Source organism: Malus sylvestris, chromosome 15, assembly GCF_916048215.2.
Source record: "Malus sylvestris chromosome 15, drMalSylv7.2, whole genome shotgun sequence".
Lineage (NCBI taxonomy): Eukaryota > Viridiplantae > Streptophyta > Magnoliopsida > Rosales > Rosaceae > Malus > Malus sylvestris.
The window spans coordinates 8,091,732-8,119,091 of record NC_062274.1 but is presented as its reverse complement, the minus strand read 5'-3'; the positions used below and the strand labels follow the sequence as shown (position 1 = coordinate 8,119,091).

Here is a 27,360-nt window from a genome sequence, read left to right as displayed (position 1 = left end):
TGATTAACCGTCAATTTATAATTTTAATATAAATACCAAGGTTTCAAACTTGTTGCCACAGTAAAAAAAAAAAAATTGAATAAAATTATCTCAAAATGTTTGTCCCTACTCTACATTCCAAACAGTCACTACAAAAAGCAGCACAATCCTATCTGGCTTCTTAATCCATCTGACATTATTGTTGAACTGCTACGGCTAAATTTTTATGCCCATTTGGCCATTAATGACATCCCTCCTATACCTAATAGAACTGCAATGCAAGACCATGTTTGGAGCTTCACATTTGCCTGCAGTTTACGACCCATGAAATCAGCTGCTAGGAGATCAACCAGTGCCATGTAGTTTAGTAGCCCTGCAGATGCAGCATCTAGCAGCCCTACAACAATTAGAGCTGTTGGACTGTGGTCGCTGTATACATTCGACAGAGCGATTCCTAGTGCAATCCCAAACGGTGTTGTGGTTGAGAAGAAGAACACCATTACTGCCTTAATCTTGCTCCCATATTCAGTCTGCAATCGAACCATAAAAGAGAAAAAAATTGTGGTCCTAGTATTAATTATGCATTAGTTGATTAAATACAAGGCATCAAAGTTTAATTGGTGATTAATGAATTAATAATGGGTTCTTTAGAGAAAGGTCCTTGAAATTCCTATTTTTCAAACAAAAACCCAATTAATATTAAACATTCAAATAAAACCCAAATTTCAAATAGACTACCATGTAGATAAATATATAACCAATTATTACAACATATTTACAAATTATGCCACAAAACCCTAATTATGTTAATAAATATTATTACTCACCCTAATTATGATTAGCAATTAACCCCATATGAAAATTTTACCTTTTTTGTTTCATAAATATTATTAACATATATATATATATATATATATATTAATTTACCCATATTCATAAACAATTATAGGCATATTTTTTGTATAAAAAAAAGGATCCTTTGTATAATCAGTTATTTTGCATCAAATAATATTGTTTGATAAATAAAAAAAAACAAGAATCAATTAACATTCTTTTATTTTGTAGGTAAATTATTTTACACAGATTATTACATACATTAGCCATTTTGATTTGTTATTATATATGCGTGTCAAAAATATTTTATCTATATTTATATGTAAAGTATAAGTAAATTAATTTTTTATAAGAATTAAATAATAGGTAAATTATATTGTAGGTACAATATGTTTTTTTTTTAAAGAAAAATTGAAATTTATAAACAAAAAGTAGTACATATATTATATTTTCAATCAAATTACATTCCTTTATTTTGTAGATAATTTTTTTAAAGCATTGTTACATATACCGGGCACATTTTAGTACTAATATATATATATATATATATATATATATATATATATATATATATATATATGTGTGCAAATATATATTAGTTTTAGTAGGAATTATATATTGTAGGTACATTACATTTGTACAAAAAAAAAAGGTAAATTAAAATTCATAAAAAAAAGGTAGTAGATATATATATTTTTTTAATCAACTTACATACCTTTATTTTGTAGGTAAATAATTTTACATGCATTATTACATATATTGGGCACATTTGAGTAATATATATGCGCAATTATACTTTATTATATCAAATGTAGATAAATTAATATTGAATCAAATAACATTTTTTTTATTTTGTAGATAAATTATTTTACATGTATTATTACATATACTGGAAATATTTTATTACTAACACATATGTCCAAATAATTTACCTATGTTTTTATGTAAATTACTCCATAGTTCTCTTTCAGTTTCCATTTGGTAAGAAAATGACAAGATTAAGTTAAAATTGTTATTTATTTATTTATTTAAAGGAAAGTATAACATTAATGTTTATTTATTTTTTGCCAGAAGCATTAACATACAATTTGTTATGATATATTAATATACAATGAATTTAAACATTAATACATATTTTTTCATTAATCCCTCCCTTCAAATCTGCATAGAATTAAATGTATACATTAAAATTGTAATTAAGGGTATTTTAGGCATCTGAAAGATGCAAAATGTGTAAAGTCAAACAAAATTAATGAATTTGCTTATGTGGAGCCTAGTCATTGGGTTTTATTCAAGTAAAAAGACTATGTCGGGTTTTATGTAAAGAAACTTGAGTTTCAAGGGCTAAAATCATATTTGCAGATTAATAATCTAACCTGTAGTATGCATCCACCTAGACCCATTCCTTCAAAGAATTGATGGAAACAAATGGCAGCAATGAGTGGTCTCATTGTGCATGGATTATCAGATGCCCCCATTGACAATCCAATCACTACCGAGTGCACTACGATCCCTAGTTCCAATACCTGCATCAACATTCAAATGTACTCAAATAAAAATGATTCAAACCCTAACTTAATTTAAAGTAATGCCAGATTATTAATTGGTTAAATTGATTCAAATATAGTATGCAAGATCAGATTGCATAATGCTTGTGTTTTCTCTTCGGAGGAACCTACTTATCCTCTCATTTATGGTTAATGAATTTTATTGTGCAAAGATTATAATTGGAACCATTCATTATCTTTATCGTCATCTAAAGATCATATATGCAAAAGCTTATTCGATTTAGAGATTTTTTAGCCATATTCATATGCATCAAACAAATGGACAATTCATTATAAGAATACTACTTATTACCAAAATCATTGATTGGTTTGACACATATAGATAGCTAAATGGTCTACAAATCAAATGATATTTGTTTGTATGGCAAAAATGCGTTATTCATAAGTGGGGACAAGTAAGTTCTCCATAAGAGAAACACAAGTATTACCTTTTAGAATATTGTTGTTCAAGTGGTTTTAAGAGTATTTATGACCCTACCTAACGTGAAAAAGGAAAAAGGAAAAAAGACACCACAAAATTCGTAATATTCGTACCTGCGCGACAACACGATGCTTCAGCAACTGTGAATCCTTACCATTGAGCCCATCCTCAGTCTTAATCCCATGGCCATGACCAAAATGCTCTAATTGATCAGGGCACCTACTATTTTTAGCACTCTCCTCATCTTCCTCGCGCGCGGCGGCTCTGCGAAGGAAAGATTTCCTAGAGTAACTCATCGAAAACGAGTCGACCATCATAGCCAGCAAAGCCGAAAGCATAGCCACAAACGTTGTGAATGGGAACTTCCTCCAAGGCGATTCAGGCAGACATTCGGATCTCAAGCAATCAAACGAGTCGGGTAAAACGTGCATGTAACCCGTTGCAAGAATGACGCCGGAGGCAAATGCTTTGACAACTACGAACAAGTCTTTGTCGGGCTGAAGAGCCGAAACTTTGCGTGAAAGAATGGGTAAGCAGATACCAATCATGCTTGTGACTAGAATAGAGCTTATGGCAATGAGCTTCAGTTTTAGGGATTGTGCTTTGTCATGGCATTCTCCTTTGGATTTAGACTCACATTGTTGTGACTCTGCTGCGGCTGCATTGCCGGCAATGCTGATGAGAAGGATGAAGATGGTGAGAACATAGAGTTTGGTAGCCATGGTGAAAGTAACTGAATTTGTTGGAGCTGATTCAGTTGAACACAAATAGGTTAGGACGAGTTTGTACAGGTTCAAACATGGTGGTGAAATGTCTAGAATGCCCATGATTGGAGTTTGGGAGAAGAGGCTTTGTTTTAGTTGGTTCGGGGTGGTGAATGTTGGGGGTGAAGAAGGGTAATTTTGGAGGGCGCGGACTGGGATGAAGAATAACTGTGGCGCGCATGTGGTGAGTTTTGGCCTACACAGAGTTTGGCTGAAAATTCTGTGCTACATCATCAGTTGAACTCGTCCTAGTCAGCTGCATGGATGACGTGCGCCAACGTGGTCCGTCCTTGCACCTCGGCGCGGCCTGTAAGCGGCTCCTCTTGCCCACCACAGCCCCCTCGTCCCACTTCACTTTTGTGGAAACAGTGTTTTTTCTTTATAAACTTAAGTTTGTTTAAACAATAAAACCATTGTTAATTTACACGTAAGTTGTTGATGTGTCTTAGTATTTTCTTCAATACGTTAATGTTGGAGTATATATGTGTTTTTATCCACCAAATGCGCTGACCACCATTTTATTTAAACGTACGTTGAAATCATATTTGTAGTGAGGAGGTTAAGATGGAGTGAAATGTGGGTAAATGCACAGTTTTTAAACATAAAAGCTGAAGAGCCACTAAATATACATATTCGTTCTTGTAAGACTTACAAAAATCAATACGCAAACACTTGAGTGACATATCTTATATAAATATTCTGTTGAGAGTATCAGCGCATCTTCATCATTGTCTGTAATCACATTGAATCTTATTTAGATTTTAGATCATGACAAAAATGCAAAGTGCATTAATTTCTTCGCTTTGGTGAGAGATGATTTCTTTAATTTTTACTCTAGAACTATTTTTCTATCCGGTTAATTTAATTCATGTTTGATTTATGTTGAACTCTCTCTCTCTCTCTCTCTCTCTCTCTCTCTCTCTCTCTCTCTCTCTCTCAATTTTTGTTTGTTCATGACTTCGGATCACATCTATATCATTGTGCAATTTTGCAGGGAATAACTATAATATTCACTTATGCCGTTCTTTATATTATCTATTCTTCAACAGGTGATGAGAAACTAGTGGGCTGGGCCACTAGTCAGTATCTCTTATGCATTGTTCTAAGGCTTGATGAAGTTAAGTTAATTTTGGTACTATTCACTTATCCTTTATTTTGTCCTTATCGTTAAAACTTAAAGTTTTCAAACCATTTTCATTAGTTTTTCTTTATATCTAAGTCTATTTGGAATCTTTGCATGTTATGGCAGTGGATTACTGTTGTGTTTGGCTCGTTCATTTTTGAGTAATTATGAGTTATGTGTTGACAACAATTGAAGATCAAGCGAATGCTTTCAGTTGTGGCGAGGAAGTCTTCGTTCAAGAGAAGACATGATCACTGCTACAAGCAAAGTTGGAAGCATGTCTTGACTTTGTGGGTTGCAAAGTCGGTCGCTTTAAATTTTGCATGCTTTCTCTTCTATGCATTAAATGGCAAATGGAGAAAAGGGTTGCATGCTAGGTAGGCTAGGTGTTGATTATGTCATGTGAACTTAAGACTTTTTGGCCTTGATTGTTGGCATAGTTGCTAGTGTATGACTAGATGCAATTTTATGCATTTAGTATGCTTACCGAGTGAGAGGGCAAGCATCAGAGAAGCATCCAAAGGGGAGAGCATTCGGCTCTCCCATGGAAAGGTTGAACATGGGTTGAGAGAAATCAAGAGAGCTAGAGTAAAAAGTCTATGGTGAAAGAACTCTTGGGATAGAGTGAGACTCTTGTGAAGATTATGTGAGTGGACGTACAAGGGATTCGGGATTTGGGATTGAGTTATGTCGATCTAACTCATGTGTAATTTGTACTGTTATTCTTATAGTGAAGAGCAACATCTCTTCGGGGACGTAGGCAGATTTTTTGCCGAACCTCGTAAATTCTTCGATGTCTTTATTTCTTGTATTTTTTTATGTTCAACTGTGGATGACTTTGGTGAGGTTGTAATCTGAATTTCATTTCCGCGCTGACGAATGGGCCAAGGCCCAACAAGTACAATTTCGAATGTAATGATTTATGAATGCTGACACTAATAAATGGAAGTAATTTAGAAATTTTGTGCAACGGTTTTAGTATTTAAACAGTGGTCTAAGTGTTATGGAATACAAATTAAGAATAACCGTTGATGCCAAATTAGACAATTGTTCAAGAAAATTGTTGTAAACATCCAAGAACTACAATAGTTCTTGTGATAAAAGCATGAAAGTTTTTACTACAAAGCCGTGTGTTTAACCAAAAACAACGTTTTTGTAGAAAAATGTTGCGGCTTTAGCATAATTACAACAGTTAAAATAGCTGGTGTGCATGTACGATATAATTAAATAACACCGCTATTCGTTTACTTGCATTTTTTCTAGTAGTCGTTCTTGGTCGCAATGACGATAATCTTATTATATTAGACAAACAATATCAACAGAAGACACTTGGTTATTCACTTTAAAACATTACATAAAAATCACACAGACAGCCACAGTCGTGTATCACTTAACAACAAATATGCAGATGCTTGTTTAGCCTACTATAAAATAGGCCACTTGATCCGCTTAACAAGAATAAACAAATTTGCCATCTTCTCAGAGTTTGTAAACCGAAGGGTCTTTGAGAATTATTCAATCTTGTGAATATATCTCTCAAAAAGTTCATTAGTATTGAGCTCGGATACGAAGTGCTTCACTAGAATGCCTTCAATCGTCGCTCTTATATGAAAGACGCGACCTCGAACATCATCAGGAGTACTGAGATTTGTTGTGTAGTACAGTACCTCTAACCTCCCAACACCACTCTTTTAATTTCAGACGGACTTGGAATGTAAATGGGTACATTAAACGAGTCCAGAAGATCCTCACTTACCAAACCCTACAATTTGTTATGGCCATTAAGTAAAACAATAATGTGAAAAGACAAATGAAAAATGCATCATATATACAATTAACAAATACTATATATATAATATAAAGTGTAATCAATAAGTTCTAAAATATTATACATGACGCTCTCTTAGTTATTAACTTGATACCTAAAAGTTTCTCTTCTAGCAACGATTTCTTGATGTAGGTCGAAATTTGGGCTATTTTAGCTGTGGTATAATCCAAACAAGCAAGCGATATATAATTCTTATGCAGTAGGGTATTTTATGGGTTAGAGTTTTATATTTTATATATATTTTTTAATTGGAAGATTGGAATTCCGTTCATCACCATTCAACATACATGAATCAATATGGAGAGAAAAAAATATAATGCGGTAAGTTTGGCATCTGTAAAACAAAACATTTGAATCGCGAAAGAAAAAGAGCGGCTCCCACTTACTGCCATAACCAAATCAATCAGCATCTCCAATTTCTTCTGTTCAGTAGTAATCAGCGTCTCCAATGTTCTGTATTTAAGTCAATTTCAACCATACATTTCTCTACTGAATTCATGACGTTGTGTGACTTTTTCAAAAAAAAAATATATATATATATATGTTGTCTTTGTTGAATATATCATTCCAGCTGAACAATAGTTAGTTAGACAGTTGAGAATGTGGCTGCGTTGTTATGCTGCAAGCTAGTCATGATGGCTATATAAACTGTATTCTCATAGTTGTAAAAATTAATTCAGTATCAATGTAATCAATCACTCTCTCTCTCTTTCTCTCTCTGCATTTCTTCGATACATGCTCTTTCTGCATTTCTGTTAATATGGTATCATCGCAGAGGGTTTCAATCTTTGGGACTGTTCTTCCGCTGTGATCGTTGAGTGTTTCTTTCTGATTTGCTGGGGTTTTCTGGTAGCTGGAATGATTTGTTGGAGTTTCTGCAATGGGGTTTTCCGATCATGAACTCGAGTCTCAGGTTTTGTTTCTAAATTCTGCACTCTATCTGTTTGCTTAAATGTTGCAGTGAAAAAATTTGTTGGAGTTTCTGCACTCTATCATGAACTCTTTCTGGTAGCTGGAATGATTTGTTGGAGTTTCTGCTTGCTTATCATGAACTCTATCATGAACTCTTTCTGGTAGCTGGAATGATTTGTTGGAGTTTCTGCAATGGGGTTTTCCGATCATGAACTCGAGTCTCAGGTTTTGTTTCTAAATTCTGCACTCTATCTGTTTGCTTAAATGTTGCAGTGAAAAAATTTGTTTCTTCGATGGGATTTCTTGTATGCAAGTTTCTCTAATAAGGCCGATAGCCATTTTCTACAAGATTGTTGAAGGAATACAAAGGCCGATAGCCATTCTTTTCTGTTGCGTGATTAGTTCTTGGTTGTTTGAGATTTGTACACTCGAAAAAGGCTGATTGCTAAGAGTGTGTTGAATGCAATTTGTTTCCTCCATATGGCTGATAGCCGGAGTGAAAAGTTATGTCTCAGATATTGTGTGTTACTCCTTAAAGGCCGATAGCCAGAGTAACGTTCTTGAAAAGTTTTGTTTGTTGTTATTATGTGCAACTCCATTAAGGCAGATTGCCGGAGTGCAGTTCTTGTTCATTTTCTTCATTGAAGGTCGATTGTCGAAGAGGGGTATGTTTCTTGATTTCTGTTAATAATGAAAAGGCTCACTCGATGTCAAGGGAAGCTGCACGCGAATTGAGGGAAATGTCAAAATTGTTTCACAAGCCACCTCGGTCGTCGCCTTCTAGAGGTGGCAGTGCCAGTCCAAGTGTGCGGACACTCTCCCTTGCTCCTCAGAAGTTTGTAAGAAATGCAATGGGCAAGTCCTCATCTTTTATTGATGAAACTCTTCGTGCCAGTTACCAAGGTTCAAGTCCAGGGTTTACTACTCCTAAAGGTGGAAGGAGTGTGTTGAGGCTTGGAAGCTATGCTAGTATCGTATCGAGATCACCTTCTGCTGCAAGGGAGGGCACTAATCCTCGTTGATGCATGAAGACACCTTTAAACACCAAGAACAGAGGATTAATTGATGATGGGAGCAGGGCTAGAAGTACATGGACAAGAAGGATTTCATTGTTTTGCATTTCTCAAGCATTCATTCAATCTCAAACTGGGAAACCCAGTTGAGATTGAGGGGGGATGTTGAATATATCATTCCAGCTCAACAATAGTTAGTTAGACAATTGAGAATGTGGCTGTGTTGTTATAGCTGTTATCGAATTAGTTAGTTAAATAGCTTATGCTGCAAGCTAGTCATGATGGCTATATAAACTGTATTCTCATAGTTGTAAAAATTAATTCAGTATCAATGTAATCAATCTTTTTTTTTTCTCTCTCTCTCTCTCTCTCTCTCTCTCTCATGACGGCTATATAAGCTGTATTCTCATAGTTGTAAAAATTAATTCGGTATCAATGTTGTTGATGCACAAAACCGGAGGTCTTGAAACAATGTAAATCCGACCATGAATATGCATGAAATGTAAATAACACAAGATGTATCGTGGTTCACCCCAAGGTTTGGGCTACTTCCACACTGATTGTATTATATTTCTCTAAGAAGTGAGGGAGAGAAAGTGAGAGCTTTGCCCTAGATCGGAGAGGCTTAGGGTTTGTGAGTTAGGCCTCCTCTTCTTTGGGCCTAACAACTTTCATAACAAATATATATGAAGAAGGAGTTTTGGGCTACCACTTAGAAAGGAAATGCCTTATTCGTCAACTACCTCGACCGGAGACTTGGGGGACTCCTACCATATGCTACTGCAACTTGATACTCGGAAGTATCACGACCACTCAGTGACTTGGATTTTTCAAGTCTCCAAACGAGAAGTTTTCTTCACTCGGGAAATTAAGGGAGCACTACCTCAACTTACATGCTTCACTCACAAAGCTTCAACATACAAGATTCAACAAAAGGAAAAATTCAAAGAACTTAGTGAAGAAGGTCTCGGTGTATTTAAAACAATACGTTGAAATGAAGCAAAGCTTGTTTATTGATATCTCCGATAAGTTAAAAATATGTACATATACATGAATCAAAATAAACAAACAAGAGGGAGCATTCACAAAGGTTGCTCAGGAGAAGTCTCAGCAGTCGGCAGAGCCCCAGAAAGAGGAGGCACCAGAGGGTGATTATTCGGAACCTCAGTACTAGGCAGAACCCCAGAAGGAGGAGGCACCGAAGGTTGATCATTTGGAGCTTCATTACGCGGTACAGCCCCAGAAGACGAAGACAATAAATGTCTTTGGAACAAACCCACAAACCTCTGATGATCAAGTAAAATCTGATCATCAGATTCCTGCAGCTGGTCGAGCTTCCTCTTCATGTTTGTAGCATAGTCATGTGCGAGCCTGTGCAACTGTATATTCTCATGCTTGAGCCCTCTGATCTCCTGTTTGAGACTTATCACTTCAGCCGCCAATGATTCAACTTGGCGGGTTCGAGCAAATAGGCGTTGGGCCATATTAGACACAGAACCTGCACACTGAACACTGAAAGCCAGAGAATCCTTAACAGCCAACTCATCAGACCGTTTGGAAAGTATTCTGTTATCTTTGGGAGTGAGAAGGTTGCTGGCCACCACCGCAATGGTCATATCATTCTTCATCACAGAATTCCCAACGGTAAGAGGACCAGTAGGAGATAAGAAGGATGGGCGCCATATGTTGTCTTGAGAAGGCATTGCTGCCTCTTCACCAAAGTTCAAGTCAAAACGACGGTCGGATGGGCCAGACATTCTCAGAAATGATGAAGGAGAAATGAGGTGCAATAAATCTCTGAAGTAAGGGGAAAATTCCTACAAGCAATAACTCTCTAAATGTACTTCTTGCACACAATTGGTGCCCTTATAAAAGAAAGGGCAACATGGCCGTTGGTTCAAAAATCGAAGAGGCACCACTCTCTGGATTTCGAAGAGGCACCACTTTCCACACGCAACATCAGCTCCTCGGGTACCACATATAACTTTGCCAAAGATCTCTGATAAAGTTTAGACACATAAATTTTGAAGATCTAACTACTCTACTATTACCCACAAGGGTAAAGGAATAACACCACTGCTTGATAACTAGAAAGTCCTAATATGTGTCAACCTCCGTGCTTCGTGGCAAGGCAGACTAGCAAAAATGCCTAACCTTTACTCACATTCGAGAAAACACTCCCAACAAGATTGCTTGCTCAAAAATCGAAGAAGCACCACTCTCCGAATCTCAAGAGCTAGACTCCCAACATGATTACTTTCTCAAAAATCGAAGAGACACTGCTCTCAGAATCTCAAGAGTCAGACTCCCAACATGATTGCTTTCTCAAAAATCGAAGAGGCACCATTATCTGAATCTCGAGAGCCAGATCCCCGACATGATTGCTTGTTCGAAAATCGAAGAGGCACTGCTCTCCGAACTTCGAGAGCTAGATTTCCTTGGATAAAGTTTGTTTGCAATCTTCACACGTAACATCAGTTTTCCAGATACCACATACCACTTTTTCAAAGTGCTCTGACAAAGTTAAAACACGTGAAGCTTGCAGCTCCCACTACATTGCTACGACCAGGAAGGGTAAAGGAATAGTATTACTTGTTGTTAGGGAGACTCCTATATATGTTGACATCCATCATCCACGGACAGGTAGACCTGCAAAATGCTCAACTCTTCCTCATATCTGAGAGGGCATTCCCAACGAAGCCTCTCGAAATACTCAGCTTTCTCCCCCCCCAATAATACCTATGCAAACCAGCCACACCAGAGCAAGAGTATCTCATATCATCAGGGTCAAAAGCAAGAGTATCCCATATCATGCTTTTTCCCTGTCTTTTCCTTTGCCCTTATTCTTACCTGCAAGACAATGAGAAAGAGAACAATCAATCAGCACTTGGAATCAAGCTTCTAATCAGGAACTGATTGACTGGAACCCTTTGCCTGATTACTTACCTGGCATTGCTCTCGAGTACTCATCTTCAACATCTTATGCTTCCAGAAAAGATATCACATCTGCCTGAGAACAGATAGGGTAAGTGAGAAGGATACAAGGAAGCATGTGGAGATAAGCGCAATGGAACACGTGCCGATTCATTTATTACTTCGTTAACAGCAAAAGTATCCCATATCATCAAGGTCGAACGCACTCTTGATTTGATGGACTTGTTTTAACCCTCAAATTCTTGAGTCGGCCTTATACTCTAGAGGAAACCAGAAAACCCTCAAGCCCAGTTCAAGAATAAGCCTGTGGAAAGTTACTTCTTCAAAAGCAAAATTATCTCATATTATCTCTTCTCCTTATCCTTGTTGCTGTTTACGACACAAGAAGAATGAGAACAATTAACCGGAAGCCGAAGTCGAACCTCTGATCTAGGTTGCTTGCTTGGAAGTCTGATTGCTTACCTTGTATGTTACCTCTTTCAGTAAATTTCCTAGCTCGACGACTTGGGGGACTCCTACTATAGGGTTTTGTTTCGCACTTGACCAAGCCCGAAACTACAAGTAAGCTTCAAGTGAAATTGATACATTACCTTGTGCATCTTCATCGGTTAAAGATACCACCCCTGGATGGAGGAAAAATACTTCCAGAGAAGATGCCACAGCTACGTATGAGACAGATAAGGCAAGTGAAAATGATACCACACTTCGGTACTTAGAAGTTTCGTGATTACTCAATGGCTTGGATCTTGCAAGTCCCCAACCGAGGAGCTTCCCTCACTCAGGAACTTAGGGGATCACTGTTTGTACCATACTTAACCAATCTCGAAACTACTGAACACCGGTCAACGTTATACCGTCAAGGACCCAGAAAAGTTTCCCTCCAACCAGGAGGCTAATTACAACGCGACACGTGTCGACATCATAAGCCAATCATAGCACGACACGTGTCAACATCAGAAGCCAATCACAACACAACACGTGTCAATGTCAGAATGCTTCTATAAATAAAGATCATTCTCTCACAATATTTCCTAATGTCATTTGTACTAAATCATTCACTAGTACTCGCTAAAGGAGAGTTTTAACCTATGTACTTGTGTAAACCCTTCACAATTAATGAGAACTCGTCTACTCCGTGGACGTAGCCAATCTGGGTGAACCACGTACATCTTGTGTTTGCTTCCCTGTCCCTATCCGTTTACTTACTTATCCACACTAGTGACCAGAGCAATCTAGCGAAGGTCACAAACTTAACACTTTCTGTTGTACCAAAGTCCTCGCTGATTTTGTGCATCAACAAATGTAATCAATCTCTCTCTCTCTCTCTCTCTCTCCTCTCTCTCTCTCTCTCTCTCTCTGCATTTCTTCGATACATGCTCCTTCTGCATTTCTGTTATTAGTCTTTGAACCTACAATTGATGTCACATCTTAGGAATATGGGGGAAAATTAAGGACAAAGCAAATAGATTTGTTTTAGGTTTACCTCTTTGGCCATGTCTGCAAATGCACATCCCAAACACTCAAGGGTATCATCTACCAACTCTGCTGACCTTGCAGCAAAGAAACCCTCCGCGTCACTCTCAAATTGAGCACAAAACGCCTCCACAACTTCATCAGAGCTACTCACGTAGCTTATTCTTCCTTTATTCCATGCACAAGATCCTACTTTGGTGACTTGTTCAGGAACCCTACTTAGCCAGTGAAGGCAAAAAGCGGTGTGCATCAAGTTCATCGAGGCCTTAGGAAGAGCTGGCCATGGAACGAACCTGGAACTCTGGCCACCATGTAAGTCCTGTCAATCAGGAACTCTTTGAATAGCGTGTTGAAGTCGTTGGCAACATGGTCGATGAAGAAGACGTGGAGTTCAGGCAATTGATTTTTGAACTTGAGCTTCACAGCTTCTATGATAGTCTGGACGCAAGCAAAGGTGTTGGGTCCAACATTATCCAAGGCCTGCAATTCTCAATACTGGTGCGATATTGTTGTGAATTGTGAGGTTTTCTTGGATGCTGTTTCTTAACAAGATCTTTGCGGCATCAAATTGCTCTGCCTGCCATAATTGTAAATTTTATAATCATCATAATAATTTGATAGTGTGAATGTTCAAGAAAATCAAATATAAAAACCTCCCGGATTATAATAGTGCCCAGAGAAAGTAAAAAATGTGTGTGAAATTAGCTAGCCTTGGTTCTGTTCAGCTAGTTTATCCGAGGTCCCGAGCTCCTCCTCCACAATATTAGTCCTCTGTACAAAACAAGTACACTATATTGGTGAGGTAATGAAAGGGAGAGAGATGGATATAAAACTGTAACTTGGAATTCTTCTTGTAGCTGTTGAGGCCATCCCCATCGTTCATTGCAAAGGACTCGCCCTTCACGCTCTTGTACTTGAATCTTGACTTTGCCTATTTTATTTTAGAAACTCAGATATTGTTTCAATTTTCCCCCTCCCATGACTTCTTATATAGATCTCAAGTAATAAAATACCCATGGCGTAATGGAACTTAATAAAAAAGAAAACTAGAGCCATTTGATTCCATCTATTACGTACCTTGGGTCGTCAAAATGCTCATCCCTAGTCATATCTTAGGTTATTAGAACAACTAAAATATATTGCAAATTTGCAATCCGGGTGAACTCTTATTCTCTATATATAAAGGCAAGCCCAATAATTATGGACATTTACGTTTGTGGGACGTACAAAGATCAATTCACACACGTAACTTTGCACTCATATTAGAGTAATGTTCACCCTTTAATTTGGTCGCAATGACACTACCTCTACTTATCACATTAGATAAACAATATCATCACAATAATTTGTTAGGTTCCTAACCTATTGGGCTTAACTCGTTTATGTAAAACTAACCCTTCTGCACCCGCCTTGCGCGTGCGAAAGACTTTTTTTACATCTTGACCCGCTATGTGCGGCATATAGAGTTTCATTAATCAAGGTGTTGCGTGCCCCTAAAATTCTTTTAAATATACGACGTTTATTTGTAATCTTACTCTATGTCTTTCTATCCTTTACTTTAGATTAATCCACAATACGTAATGTCTTTACCAATTTCTTCTTTTGTTAAAGGCCTTTTATTTACCTAAAGAATATATATTTGGTTGAGAGGTCTGTAAAAAAAATTCAAATGATTGAGATCATTAGGGCATTAGGGTTGTCATTGAACATGGCATATCATCAACATCATCATACTACATTTTTCTTTTGTTTAGAATTTGCTGCTCTTGTTTCTTCTAGTGCCTAAAATTATAGTCTTCAGTTGAAGGAAAATAATAGATAAGATGTCAGAATAAATGAAAAGAAGACAATTTATTTACCATTTCACAACAAATCGCAATATCAATTTTTGTTTCTTCCTTTACTTTAAAAATGTATACAACATAATTAAATACATTTTGTCGAGCAATGAAAAAAAGAAATTGGAAGAACCAAAAAAATGTTTGTTCACCCTTACAGTCGCAATGTATTGTGGTACATTCATGTTTGCAATTATATCCAAATCAGAATGTAGATCGTTGTGTATTGATCTGCAAAAAACCACGACACAAAAAAAACTAAATTAAGGAATTGTTAGACATCTAAAAATGCAAAGACATGGTTGTTTGTTTCTTTTTTCTTTTCAAATTTATATCTCAGCATTGAAACTTGTTATACAAAGAAAGTGTCACATCCCAGTCTCGACTCCGCCGTAGCACGATATTGTCCGTTTTGGGCGTGGCCTCATGCTATAGGAGGTGGACATGTACATATAAGGCACATCACCCCCCTCCGTTGGTCAATGTAGATGTTACAAAAAGATGATTAAACGTTTAAGAAAATTATCATGAAGAAGAAAGATGCAATAATATCGTCTAAGAAAAAACGTTTGATGTAACTTCAAATATTGTTATAGATGTTTGATAAAAAAAATATAAAAACATATATACCCATGCCTTTGGCAGAGCTAGGAATAAAGAAATAACAACGGTCGTTTACCTTTGGTAGTTACTAATATTAAAACAGCCCTTTGATTTTGCAGTCACATTCATGCTTGTGAAATGCAGTGGATATCCATGCATGAAGCATCAACCGTTTTCCTTCCTGACAAATAGACAGTTCACCTTTTTCTTACTAAAAAATCTCCTCTCTATTGGGTTCACAATCCTCATATTTTCTGATGCATGAAATACTCAAATCAAGTTACAACACATAATATATTAGCAATCCCAATATATTGAAATCGAAACAACACAAATAAACTAAGGGAAACTTGTGTAAACTTACGGTGAAGCTGAAATTAAAATCGAATCTACAAAACGTCCTAATGAGCATAGCACATACAGTAGAATTTAATGTCTTGAAATGCATTATTCCATCTAGAACAATTTCGAATGTGGTGATAAAGCTATTGAGACTCGATTTGCATGGTAGTGGCATAGTTTGGAGAAGACAAAACTGGAAGTTCCCAGATGAACCATACACTCTTTTGGCCTTGAAATTCAAACGTCTTTAAGTTCCTTTAGTACCTACAAAATTGACCCTTGCAAAGATTTAAAAAAGCCAAATAATGGATTTAAAACTTCAAACATTAGCAACGATCGTTGTTTAGCAAAATGCTCACATAATATGTGTGGGAAAAACTCAAGTTTTGTTATGTTTTATAATTATAACAGCTTTTCTTTAACTCTTAGAAAAAACAAACTCATTTATAGAGAAACAGACAAAAGAAGTTTACAACAGTTTTTTACTAAATTCCAAAAATTATGCTTTATAATTTATAATATGTGAGGATGATCTTACAAAAATGGACACGAACATAGTGTGTTCCGCTAGTCTTTCATGGTGTTTTCTTTTCCATTTGTTCGATTACTCTTCTTATGATTTTGTGATTCCATTCTGAGCTTTCATTCTCTTTCTTCCTCTCGTCTCTTTCTCTCTTAAATAACCATATTAGAACCAATAGCATTAACTAAACCACGTGTAGGTGCATCCTCACCAGTCCAAACACTCCCTTTGCAACCTCCTCCATTTTATCTACCTGGCAACACAGGAAAAAAGGGACACTTGACATTTCAAATTAATAGAACGAAAAGTATGTGAAACCAAAACAAAGAAAGAATTGATGCGTATATATACGTTCATCGATCTGGAAAAAGTTGCCTTGCCAAAATTGGAAGAATTTCACAGCAGTTCTTTCTACCTGAAAGAATTTCAAACGCCCAAAATTAGATTTTACATTTTACTATAAAATAAAAACCCAAAAATTATCAAATTATAGAAAACCAAACTGAATTTAAAGAAAATGCATGGGAGAGAGACTTACCGATTTGTGTACATTCTTAGCATGCAAATGGGTGAGAACTAAAACTTGTAGAGAAAGAGTAGGGAAAGAAAAAGAGAGAATATGGAGTGGTAGACTGCAGTCAGAAAACAAAAAGAATAGAGTTGTACGTGGAATTGTGGAAGGTTACAAAGTCTCTGGAATGATCGATTGTATAGAGAGGTTTGTGTGAGGAAGAAGTTTGATCAGAAAATGGGGGATAGAAGATAGACGTGGGTGGGTTGGTTTCCGTTGGCAATTATCTCCTTTTTCCTGTAATCTTTTAATTTTGAACGAGAACTGATGATGAAAGGCTGTGAGAGTTTAAAAACTGAACGGAAACTGCTATGTAATTTGAAAATTAAACATACAGAACATGGTGATTCTTCCTCCCACGTTATTATTTTTTTCTTTTTTAATTTTTTTATCTAATTTTTTAATCTTTTTTCCTATGATTATCTGATATGTTTTTGTACCAAAATGTCCTTGCAGATTATAACCCTTTTGATATTGTTAGTTGTAACTTTTTTGTTTGGGGGGCTTTTTAGTCCAAAACTTTTTGGTAAAGCCTTGAGACACCAAACTCTCATTCTAGCTTTCTAATATTAAAGATTAAAGATTAAAGATAAGCCTATTTAGGTATTTCGGGTTGTAGTTTTCAAAACTTCTACGTATTTAGGTCTCTTCTTTCTCAATTGAAAATTATGAATCGAATGCTTAAATTTATCTTCTTTTCCCTTTTCTCTCTGCTTCTCCCTCTTCCTTCTTCCTTGCGATGATGGATCCCATCATAAATTTGGTCATTCACTATACAAAATATTACACACACAAAAACACACACGCCGAAGTCGTCTCTCATTTAACAACAAGTATGATTTTTTTAGCCTACTTTAAAACTTCAAACCAAACAGATATTAAACCATATATTATACATAGAACGAGTCTAAACGATAATCGATGGATCACTTCATCATATGGAATTCACAGCATTGCGCTTAACAAGCATAAACAAATTTGCCACATTCTCAATGTTAGTAAACCGAGGTGTCTTTGAGAATTCTTCTATCTTGTGAAAGTATCTTTCGAAAAGTTCTTCAGTATTGAGTTCGGATCCGAAATGCTTGCATACAACGCCTTCAACCGTAGCTCTTATATGAGAGACGCAAGCTCGAATATCATTAGGAGTACTAAGATTTGTTGGGAATAACAGTTCCTCTAACCTCTCGATACTAAACAGGCTCTTCATTCCCAACACCAAATTTTTAACTTCAGACGGACTTGGAATGTAAATTGGTACATTAAACGAGTCCAGAAGATCCTCACTCACCAACCCCTGCAATTTGTTAAAACCATTAGCCAAAAAAGAAAGTAAAAATTTTCCATATAATTGGATGACTAACGATCTCTAATTCGAATAATTTTTTTGTAGGATGATCTTTATATGATGATTAAGAATTGGATAGTTTTGATTATAAAATTTGTATGAAGAAAATACATCATTCGCAAAGGATGGACATGGAGTGGATACAAGTATTATTTTAGGTTTACCTCTTTGGCCATATCTGCAAGTGAAAGTCCCACACACTCGTAAATATGCGCTAAAATTGAGTCCGAAGGGAGAGTTGACTCTTGCCGGCAGGGTATGAGAAGGGCCAATAACCCATCATCCACCAACTCTACCGACCTTGCAGCAAAGAAACCCTCCATGTCCCTCACAAACTGAGCTGAGAAGGCCTCCACAACTTCATCAGATCTGCTCACGTAACTGACTCTTCCTTTATTCCATGCAGGAGACCCTTCTTTGGTGACTTGTTCCGGAACCCTACTCAGCCAGTGAAGGGAAAAGGAGGTGTGCATCACGTTCATCGAGGCCTTAGGGAAGAGCCGGCCATGGAACGAGCCTGGAACTCCGGCCACCATGTAATTCCTATCGACCGGGAACCCCTTGAATAGCGTGTTGAAATCGTTAGAGACCTGGTCATTGAAGAAGACCTGGAACTCAGGCAATTGGGTTTTGAAATCCTGATGAGTTTCGAACTTGAGCTTCACAGCTTCTATGATGGTTTTGACGCAAGCGAAAGTGTTGGGTCCAACTGAACATCCAAGGTCTGCAATTCTCAATATTGTTGTGATATTGCCATTCAAATTGTTTTGAATTGTGAAGTTTTCTTGAATGCTGTCTCTCAACAAGATCTTTGATGCTTCGAATCCCTGTCTCTGCCATAATTGTAACTGTTTCAATCATCATGAATTCATAGCTAGTCTCGAATTTTCAAGAAAATCAAATATGAAAATCTCTCGGAATTTATTTAAGGGAAGTGATTTCTGCAACCTTTTTCACCCTTTACATACTTTGGACTGAACTAGTTAACAGTTAGCTAGGCTAGATTCTGCTCAGCTAGCTAGTTCAACACAAGAACATACAGATAGATTCAAACCTGAAACTTGGAGTTCTTCTTGTAGCTGTTGAGGCCATCCCCACCGTTCATTGCAAAGGACTCGTTCTCCATGTCCTTGTACTCGAATCTTAACTTAATTTGCCTCTTTATGTTGGAAAGTCAGTATTTTAGTCCCGCCCATGGCTTGCTATATACATCCTTCATAGTAAGAAAATTACCAAAATATATAATTCTCGATGCTACATTGTTAGTAGTTAAAATGATTCATGTGATTTAGCTATTAGGTTAATTTAGTCATTTTGTTTTCAATTTGGCCAATTTGGTATTGTGTTTATTTCCGTTAGCCAATTAAGAACATTTTTTCATCTCTCTCCCTCCCTTCTCTTCCTACTTGAATAGTTACGATTAAGTCACATTAACATCTTATATTAATTTTTTTTATAGAAACAATAAGACAAATAACAAAATGTGAGAGAAAAGAAGAAATTGAGCATAATAAAATAGGAGAAAATCATACTCTCTGCCACACACTTTGCAAGATTGACACACGCACACGTGCGAGTCCATCAGCTCTCTCTCCTCTTTCTTGTGGGTCTCTATCTCTCTCTTCTTTCACCGGCCCATCAGATTTCTCTCGGGTTTTTATCACAAATGGTCCCTGACATTGATTTTTTTTTTTTTGGTCAATATCCCTGACACTGATTAAACACATCATTTTGGTCCCTAACATTGAAAATCAATAGAAATGGTCCCTGACATTGATCAAACACATCACAAATGGTCATTCCGTTAAAAACTTTTTGGGCAATTTTCAAAGATTCGTAACTCAATCGTTTCTTAACCATATTCGACCCATGATATATCAAAATGAAGATAGGAAAGTGTAGAACAAGATTATACCTATTTGGAAACCCAATGGTTGCCGGGGATGGCCAGAAAATAGCCTCAAATGTGACTGGTCCGTGAAAAAACTGGAAAACTCGCCTGAAATGGGGTAAACTTTAAACATTCATAACTTCTTTAATAATCAACGAAATCGAGTGATTCAAAAATGAAAATCATACTTCTCGATGAGACTAAGAGAAAGGTATCTTTTTTTATGGCTAACTCATCATAGTTTGGCCGGAAAACGACTCGAAATTGGCTAACTCGAAAATGGTTATCCAAGTTCGAGCCATTTTCCGGTCAAACCACGGTAAATTAGCAGTCAATAAAGGTACCATTCTCTTTTTCTCGTTGAGAAGTATGATTTTCATTTTTGAATCACTCAATTTCGTTGAGTATTGAAGAAGTTATGAATGTTTAAAGTTTACCCCATTTCAGGCGAGTTTTCCAGTTTTTTCGCGGACCAGTCACATTTGAGGCTATTTTCAGGCCATCTCCGGCAACCATTGGGCTTCCAAATAGGTATAATCTTGTTCTACACTTTCCTATCTTCATTTTGATATATCATGGGTCGAATTTGGTTAAGAAACGATTGAGTTACGAAGCTTTGAAAATTGCCCAAAGAGTTTTTAACGGAAGGACCATTTGTGATGTGTTTGATCAATGTCAGGGACCATTTCTATTGATTTTCAATGTCAGGGACCAAAATGATGTGTTTGATCAATGTCAGGGAGTATTTGTGATAAAAACCCGATTTCTCTCTGAAAGAGCACAAAACTTGTGAATTATTAAATGGGGTGTGATATCCACACACCTTATTTTACTTCTCTCATACTTTTTTGGTTTTCGGCCGTTGGATCGGATGAATTAAAAAAGATCAACGGATAGAAATTAACAAGAGGTGTGTGAGAAGTAAAAAGGTATATGTGGATAGCACATCCCTATTAAATTTGTGTCTTTGATATTAAATAAAGGTTTCTATGTGCTTTTGATTAATCAAAATTTGTTGAAGTCCTTTTAATTAGAGCTCACTTATTTTAATACAATAATATGGTGTCCAAGAGCTCAAAAGAGCACAAAACTTCAGAAACAGAAAACTAGGAAGAAATCTCCAAGCACATTATGAGGTGAAAAAAAAAACCTAGAAGTTCACTATGTATTTGGTTTGGAAATAACTTGACTTCTCAATTCAATATGTGGTCTACTCACAAACTTCATACTTATGATCGAAATTGTTCATATTATAAATCATCATGTACAAATTATCTCTACAAAAAATCATCCAATATGAGACCATTTAGTCATCGAACTGTGACGAATTTGATAAAGGAACTACGAACCGTCCATCTATTTATGATAATTAATTGACTAATCAACCTTAGTTTTAAATGATTTTTTTTTTTTTTGTAGAGATGATATTTGCAAAATAATTTATCGTATGAACGGTTCCAATTATAAGCATGAAGTTCTATAAATCGGCCATTAAGTAAATTAAGGAGGAACTCCTCAATCTTGAGAAGCCAAGTTTTTCTAATTTGGTTTTTAGGTTTCAGAACTTCTATGAAACAGCCAAATCGTTTTTTTTTTTTTGTAGAGTTTTCCCTCTCTCTCTCTCTCTCTGTTCCTCCCTCCCTCCATTGAGTTCTTCAATTCAATATTGGAATTGGGGTTCAGTTTTCTTCTCTCTTGTTGTCTTCTTAATTTAGTTTGTTGTTTTTGTGGATTCGGTTGTTGCGAACTTCAGAGATCCAATACAACCTTGATACCGATCCCTACTTCATTAAAAAACAAAAGAAACTCAGTGAAAAGGTTGAGTGAAAAGGAGAGGCATATGGGACAAGAGATCAAGCATCTCCTCATACGGTAAATATTGTCCTACTTTGAATGCTTTAGCGAGAGGGAGGGAGGCCGGCAATCGAGCTGGTCGTTGACACCGACGCCGTGACAAGCCTGTGTTTTTTTTATTATGAATTTAGTTTCTTAAGTAAGAATCCAACCCTCGCCCGATCCTCTTTGTGAGGATTTCAAAAATCCGTGAATTATACTCGTTCATCGTACATCATCCGGTCAAAAATTATTTTAAATATTTTTATTTAAAATTAAATATAAACAGTTCCTGATAAAAATTGATCACATGATTTATAGATTCTCATGATCTTCACCAAAAGGATCTGGAGAGGAACTTGTTGGCTTAAGTAAGGGTAGAATTAACTAAAAAAACTATTTTTCTATACTCTTCCCTTTTCGACGCGATTATTGTACAAGAACATGACTCGGTACAACAAATGTCATAATATAATTGGTTCGAAGTTTTTTTTTTTTTTTAAATTCCAACCAATTGTATTATTGCACTTAATGTACTTGGTCGTATTTTAAAAGGCAATAGTTGATCCAATTCCTAGACTTAAGGTATTATGATTAGCTAACAAACGAGTTGTAGCCACTTTGTCATACGGTCCAGTGATATTTATCTTCACTTGCGAGGGAGAATTCTTAGATTCGATTCTCGCTAAAAGCGAATTTATACAACATTATTGCTAGCTCATTGTAAGACCAACCCAGTATAGATAGTATCGTTTAAAAAAAAGAAAAAAAAATTAGTTGTGTGCAAGAGAGTTTAAAAAATTAAACTAGTTTGGTATCATCGCTACTTTTGGACATTTTGGAACGCATAAACATTGACGATGAGTATATAAGCAACATTGGAAAACACATACAAATAGCAATGATTATAAACTACGAGTTAAAAACAAAACTGGAGGAATATTAAATCGACAATAGGTCGCATGTAAACTACAATGTATTAACTCTTTCATGGTATTACTCGACTTTGTATTCATATGTAAACCAATAATAAATTGTATATAAACTACAAAGATCGTATTGTATCATATCTTATCAATCGATACTTAAACCCTAACTTGCTAACGCAAATGACACATTACTACAATAAAAACTTTGATCTCCATCAATTTTCCTCCCAAACAATTAATGAATTAACTCACTAACTAACGTTTTCGCTATAATAAAAAAATCGTAACTTGCTAACAGAATACCTCAAAATCTCTATGAAGCCCAACTTTTTTTAGCTCGCAAGGATAAGATCAGTCCAACCCAGAAGCCCAACTTTTAAGGCCTAATACGGCTCGTCGTTTGGGATACCAAAACAAAAACAGTGAAAAGTTCGTTAAGTCGCCTGGTGTCATCGCCGTCCCCAACTGTCAACTCCCTCCACCTCCCAATCCGCCATTGTTCGCAACGAAGCCCTGACGCACCAGAAGAAAACGCCTTCATTTCCCTGAGCTTCTGTAGTTTTGTAGCGAAACTAAAAAGATCGACAATGGCAGAAAACAATCTCAACGAATTGGTCAGTAAAGTCTGCATTGTGCAGCAAAAAGATGGTTTGTTTTTTGTTTTTCAGTTTTTCTGGCAAATCAAAATTTGTTTTTACTAAAGTTGTGGTTTTTTATTATTATTTTTATTAATTACAGATTGAGAAGAAGTTTAAATTCACGAACGAATTGCAAAGTTTGAGAGAGAAGATCGAAAAGGAAGGCGTTGAAGCTGCGGTTGAAAAGTTGGTATCGCTTAAGCAGTCACTGAAGGTTCAGAGTTTTCCTCAAATCTCTGTTCACCCTCGAAGCTTCGTCGTTTTTCGGTGATGGGTTTTGATTGAAATTCGACATTATTATTGCAGGAGCAGGAAAGGCAAGAGCTTGAAATCCAGTTTCTGAGCAATTCCGGATTGGAAGCTGAAGTTTGTAGATTGGAGGACCAAATAGCAAATGGGGTTGATAGTGAGGATGTCCCTGATGAACTGAATTGTTTGTTGAGTGAAGCTCTGGTGAAAATCGATTTGGCGAAAATGGTCATTTTCTGTTGCTCACAAGTCACAACACTAAGATTGCTTGCTGCAAATTTTATTTTTGTAGTGATGAAAATAGTAATGTGTGTAGGAACTTGCAGCTAGATTAAGGGCACTGTTGGCAGTGCAGCGCCGGATTGATGAGGTTCCTTCGCAGTCCGAACTAGTCCAGTATGTCCTCATTATTTTCTCTGTTTATGAGATTTTTGGTTTCTATAGCATTTTGATTCTTGTTGGTTACTCAATCAATTTTGGTGAATTGGTACAAGTATGAGACTTGGAATTCAGGGAATTTTATATATATTGTCTATGATTATTGTGTCTGCATTTAGGATAGAATAAGGCATGTTTGGAAGTGCATTTAGAATAGCTAAAAGCATTTTAGATGTCCAAAAGCACTTCTGACAATGTTGGGAAAGTGCTTCTTTTAGAAAGAATTTTAAGTACTTTCTCGGGAAGCACTTAGATTTTTATTAAAACTTCGACGTGCTTCTAATAGAAGGGGTTCCAGTAAAAGCGCTTATCAGCTTATCAGCATCAGTACATTCTAGAGAAGCATATCCAAACAGGGCATAAAAAATAGCACTTACTCAACCTTGGGTCTGCAGGTATGAATGCCGGTTGTCAGAATTGAATGCTCAAATTCAGGGAAAACTTCAACAAACTCGGAAGTACTATGCCACTTATAATGCACTTTTGGAGATCAAGGAATTGATACTAAAGGAAACATCCTTGTTAAATTCAATAAGTTCACAGGTATGTGACTGCTGTGAATTTTTCCATCAGTACTTTATTTGCTCTGTTTTCTTGGTAGATGTATTTCCGTAACCTTATCATGGTTGTGGTTGTGATTTCTTCGGAATAATTTGATTTTAAGCAGGAGGTACTTTGAGTCCTGGCTGTTATTATATTTTCTCATTACCATCGCTTGTTTTGCTTGTAAACTTTGTATAGTTTCAAGAAGCATCCTCTACCACTGACGGTAGCATGAAACTTGTCAACTCCATGGAGGGGATCATAAAGGGCAGTCAACAGGTATTCTCCAAATATAATCAAATTGTATGCATATATTCTGTCGGGAATCAAAAGAGAAAACCCCCATTCTGCCTTGAAACAAATTTTGCAATCCTAGTAAAAGAAGAAATTTAGCTCCCTAACCTTGGAAAGTATGATTTTGTTGGTTCTAAGAGCATTGTTTCTCTCTTTCCATATTACAACTTTATTTATGCGTCCTTGGAGATCCATAGTTTCTGTATTCATTTTTCTAGCCTAGGAGGATGGTTCTCCTCAAAGAGAACCAAATAACAGGTGCTGGTGAATGGCACCTTCGATCTTTTATTTAAATGATGATTTTGTCCCCTTAACATTCCCGTAATCATTTACTAGCATCCAGTCAGCTAGCCTTTTGATCAGTATGACCTTACACGGGCACGAGTTAATGGCCTTTTTACTCCTTGCTCGAGGAAAGGCCGGTTAAATTTCTAACTAACATTGAAGGTATACATAGCTTTGGAGAGGACTAAATTATGCCTTGCAGCCACCTGGTGAACACAGCTACTGTGTGGCCAGTCCTCTTGGTTGATAATGAATCTTTAACAATGAAGCTCCTTGGTAGTATCATAGAGATTAGTATCAAAGTAAATTTTATACAACTTCAGCACTACAAATTTGTTAAGCGTCAAGACAAAAACATTACATAGGTATAGGTATGGCTATGTGATCACTATTGTCATCTATAGTTTAGGAAAGGGATTGCAACCGAACAGATGTGCCCACCAAGTGAAGAGAGAAATGAGATAAAGCTTGAGCTATTAGCCTTTTATAGAGACTAATAAGAGAAAACTGATATAATTAACCAAGTTCTGTATCAAGTGTATTTCAGATTAAATGAATTTTGTATGCTCTTTAAGGAAACAATATTTGTGCTTTGTCAATTCTTAGAAGGATTCAACATTGCACAGACCGAGTATGTCATTTTCTTTAACTGAACTCATGTTCAACTTCTGTACATACTTTTCCTGCGGTGCTTCTAGTTGTTCTGAAGGTTGCTGCTAAATCCATCTTACAGAAACTTCGAAAGGTACAGCTTGGGCTTCAAGAAGAGCAGAAAGTTTGTGATTCTCTCAAGGAAAAGTATGTTGCAGCAAATGCAAAGCAAAGGCACTGTTATTCACTCTTAAAAGCTTTTCAGGTAAGCATTGTAATCATGACACCACAGTTAACGGTTAGTGTTTGCGGCACATAAGTTCATTGCTAGTTCAAGAGAATGCCGGGTATGCTAGTCTTGTAATGTTATATTGCAGTATCTAGAAAAATACAATTTCCGAGCATTGTCACCTTCATTGGCCACTACTACACAAATGTAAGAGTGTTGGTTAGCAGTTTGGCGGGAATTGGTGGTCATTTTCCTGGCTCTTGCCAAACTATATCTAATCAGTACTCCAAAGTCCCTCGAAATTACTGATATAGATCTTTAAACATACAGGAAGAATGTGCAAAGAATGAGGTACTCCGAAGACATTCTGTTTCGAACATCTCCGAAGAATGAAGTGTTCAACCATCCTCATGCCATTGCCTATCAGTCAAATGCTTTACCTGCTGAATTGATATGAGGAACTCGTTCACCGTATGACTTGTAAATTAAAAATCAATTTTTTTTGTTTGTAAACATTTTCCCCGTTGACGTACTCGGAAGAGGTTCCTTTTAGAACATCTCCGCAACATGTGAAGTTGAGGAGTTCAACCATTCTCAGTTGAGTCAGTTCCTCATGCCATCGACCATCAGTCGAATGCTTACTCAATGAATTTTGTGTGTAAAAATTCTCCCCAGTGAGTTTCGTATATGTTGTATATACTGATGAAGTTATCTATGTTATTTGTTATTTTGTTCAAGAGTTTTAGTTTATGAGATTTGAAATGATGATCTCCCCTAACAAAGTAGAGACTAAATCCCGCTAAAAATGGGGTGGCTATCTCCGTTATTTGTGAATAGTAAAACAATTAGTGAATAGTGATTACCAAGATATAAACAATGAATAGGAAAATCAGCTTGATGTAAAAAGTGAACTTATCTTTTTCCATACCGACGAGGGTTTGATGGCTTACTCTTTGGAGGTGCTTCCGTTCAAAGTCAGGCTTGAAGTATGTTGATACGACATCAATGACAATGAAGCAACATTGACATTTTTGTTTCCATCCATCTTCATATACTTTGATTAGGGCACAGTCAGCAATTATATGATGACACATTGGCATTACTACTACCTGTGTCAACTATATAAGTCCAATTTAACTAATTAATTGATTGCATCTTTGCTTGGATCCACTGTGCACTTCTAATATCATTTTTTTACAAATGATAAGACAATTTACACTAATATTTTTGAATTATGAGGAAGATAATTCAAATTTAGGAGCATAAGAGATAACACAATATTCTAACTAATTTAGCTAAACTCATATCCGCCTTCAAATTTAAGTGCACATATTATCTATCATCATTGTAATCATCTTCATTTACA

The 27,360-nt window shown here is 36.4% G+C and overlaps 3 protein-coding genes across 3 annotated transcripts; 1 reads left to right on the top strand and 2 right to left on the bottom strand.

Moving 5' to 3' along the window:
• LOC126604382 (fe(2+) transport protein 1-like) lies at nucleotides 1-3,621 on the bottom strand. Its single transcript, XM_050271613.1, has 3 exons — nucleotides 2,916-3,621; nucleotides 2,190-2,339; nucleotides 1-509 (listed from the first exon to the last, which is right to left on the bottom strand). The coding sequence occupies exons 1-3, from the start codon at nucleotides 3,522-3,524 to the stop codon at nucleotides 204-206; spliced, it is 1,065 nt and encodes a 354-aa protein (XP_050127570.1). The 5' UTR covers nucleotides 3,525-3,621; the 3' UTR covers nucleotides 1-203.
• Nucleotides 3,622-17,660: 14,039 nt separating this feature from the next.
• Nucleotides 17,661-19,200, bottom strand: LOC126601634 (loganic acid O-methyltransferase-like). Its single transcript, XM_050268368.1, has 3 exons — nucleotides 19,129-19,200; nucleotides 18,239-18,907; nucleotides 17,661-18,023 (listed from the first exon to the last, which is right to left on the bottom strand). The coding sequence occupies exons 1-3, from the start codon at nucleotides 19,198-19,200 to the stop codon at nucleotides 17,661-17,663; spliced, it is 1,104 nt and encodes a 367-aa protein (XP_050124325.1).
• A 3,967-nt stretch (nucleotides 19,201-23,167) lies between these two features.
• On the top strand, nucleotides 23,168-26,731 carry LOC126604390 (uncharacterized). Its single transcript, XM_050271624.1, has 8 exons — nucleotides 23,168-23,341; nucleotides 23,466-23,579; nucleotides 23,672-23,842; nucleotides 23,931-24,010; nucleotides 24,448-24,595; nucleotides 24,794-24,874; nucleotides 25,908-26,030; nucleotides 26,325-26,731. Exons 1-8 carry the CDS (start codon nucleotides 23,315-23,317, stop codon nucleotides 26,385-26,387), a joined length of 807 nt encoding a protein of 268 aa, XP_050127581.1. The 5' UTR covers nucleotides 23,168-23,314; the 3' UTR covers nucleotides 26,388-26,731.
• Nucleotides 26,732-27,360: the final 629 nt, after the last annotated feature.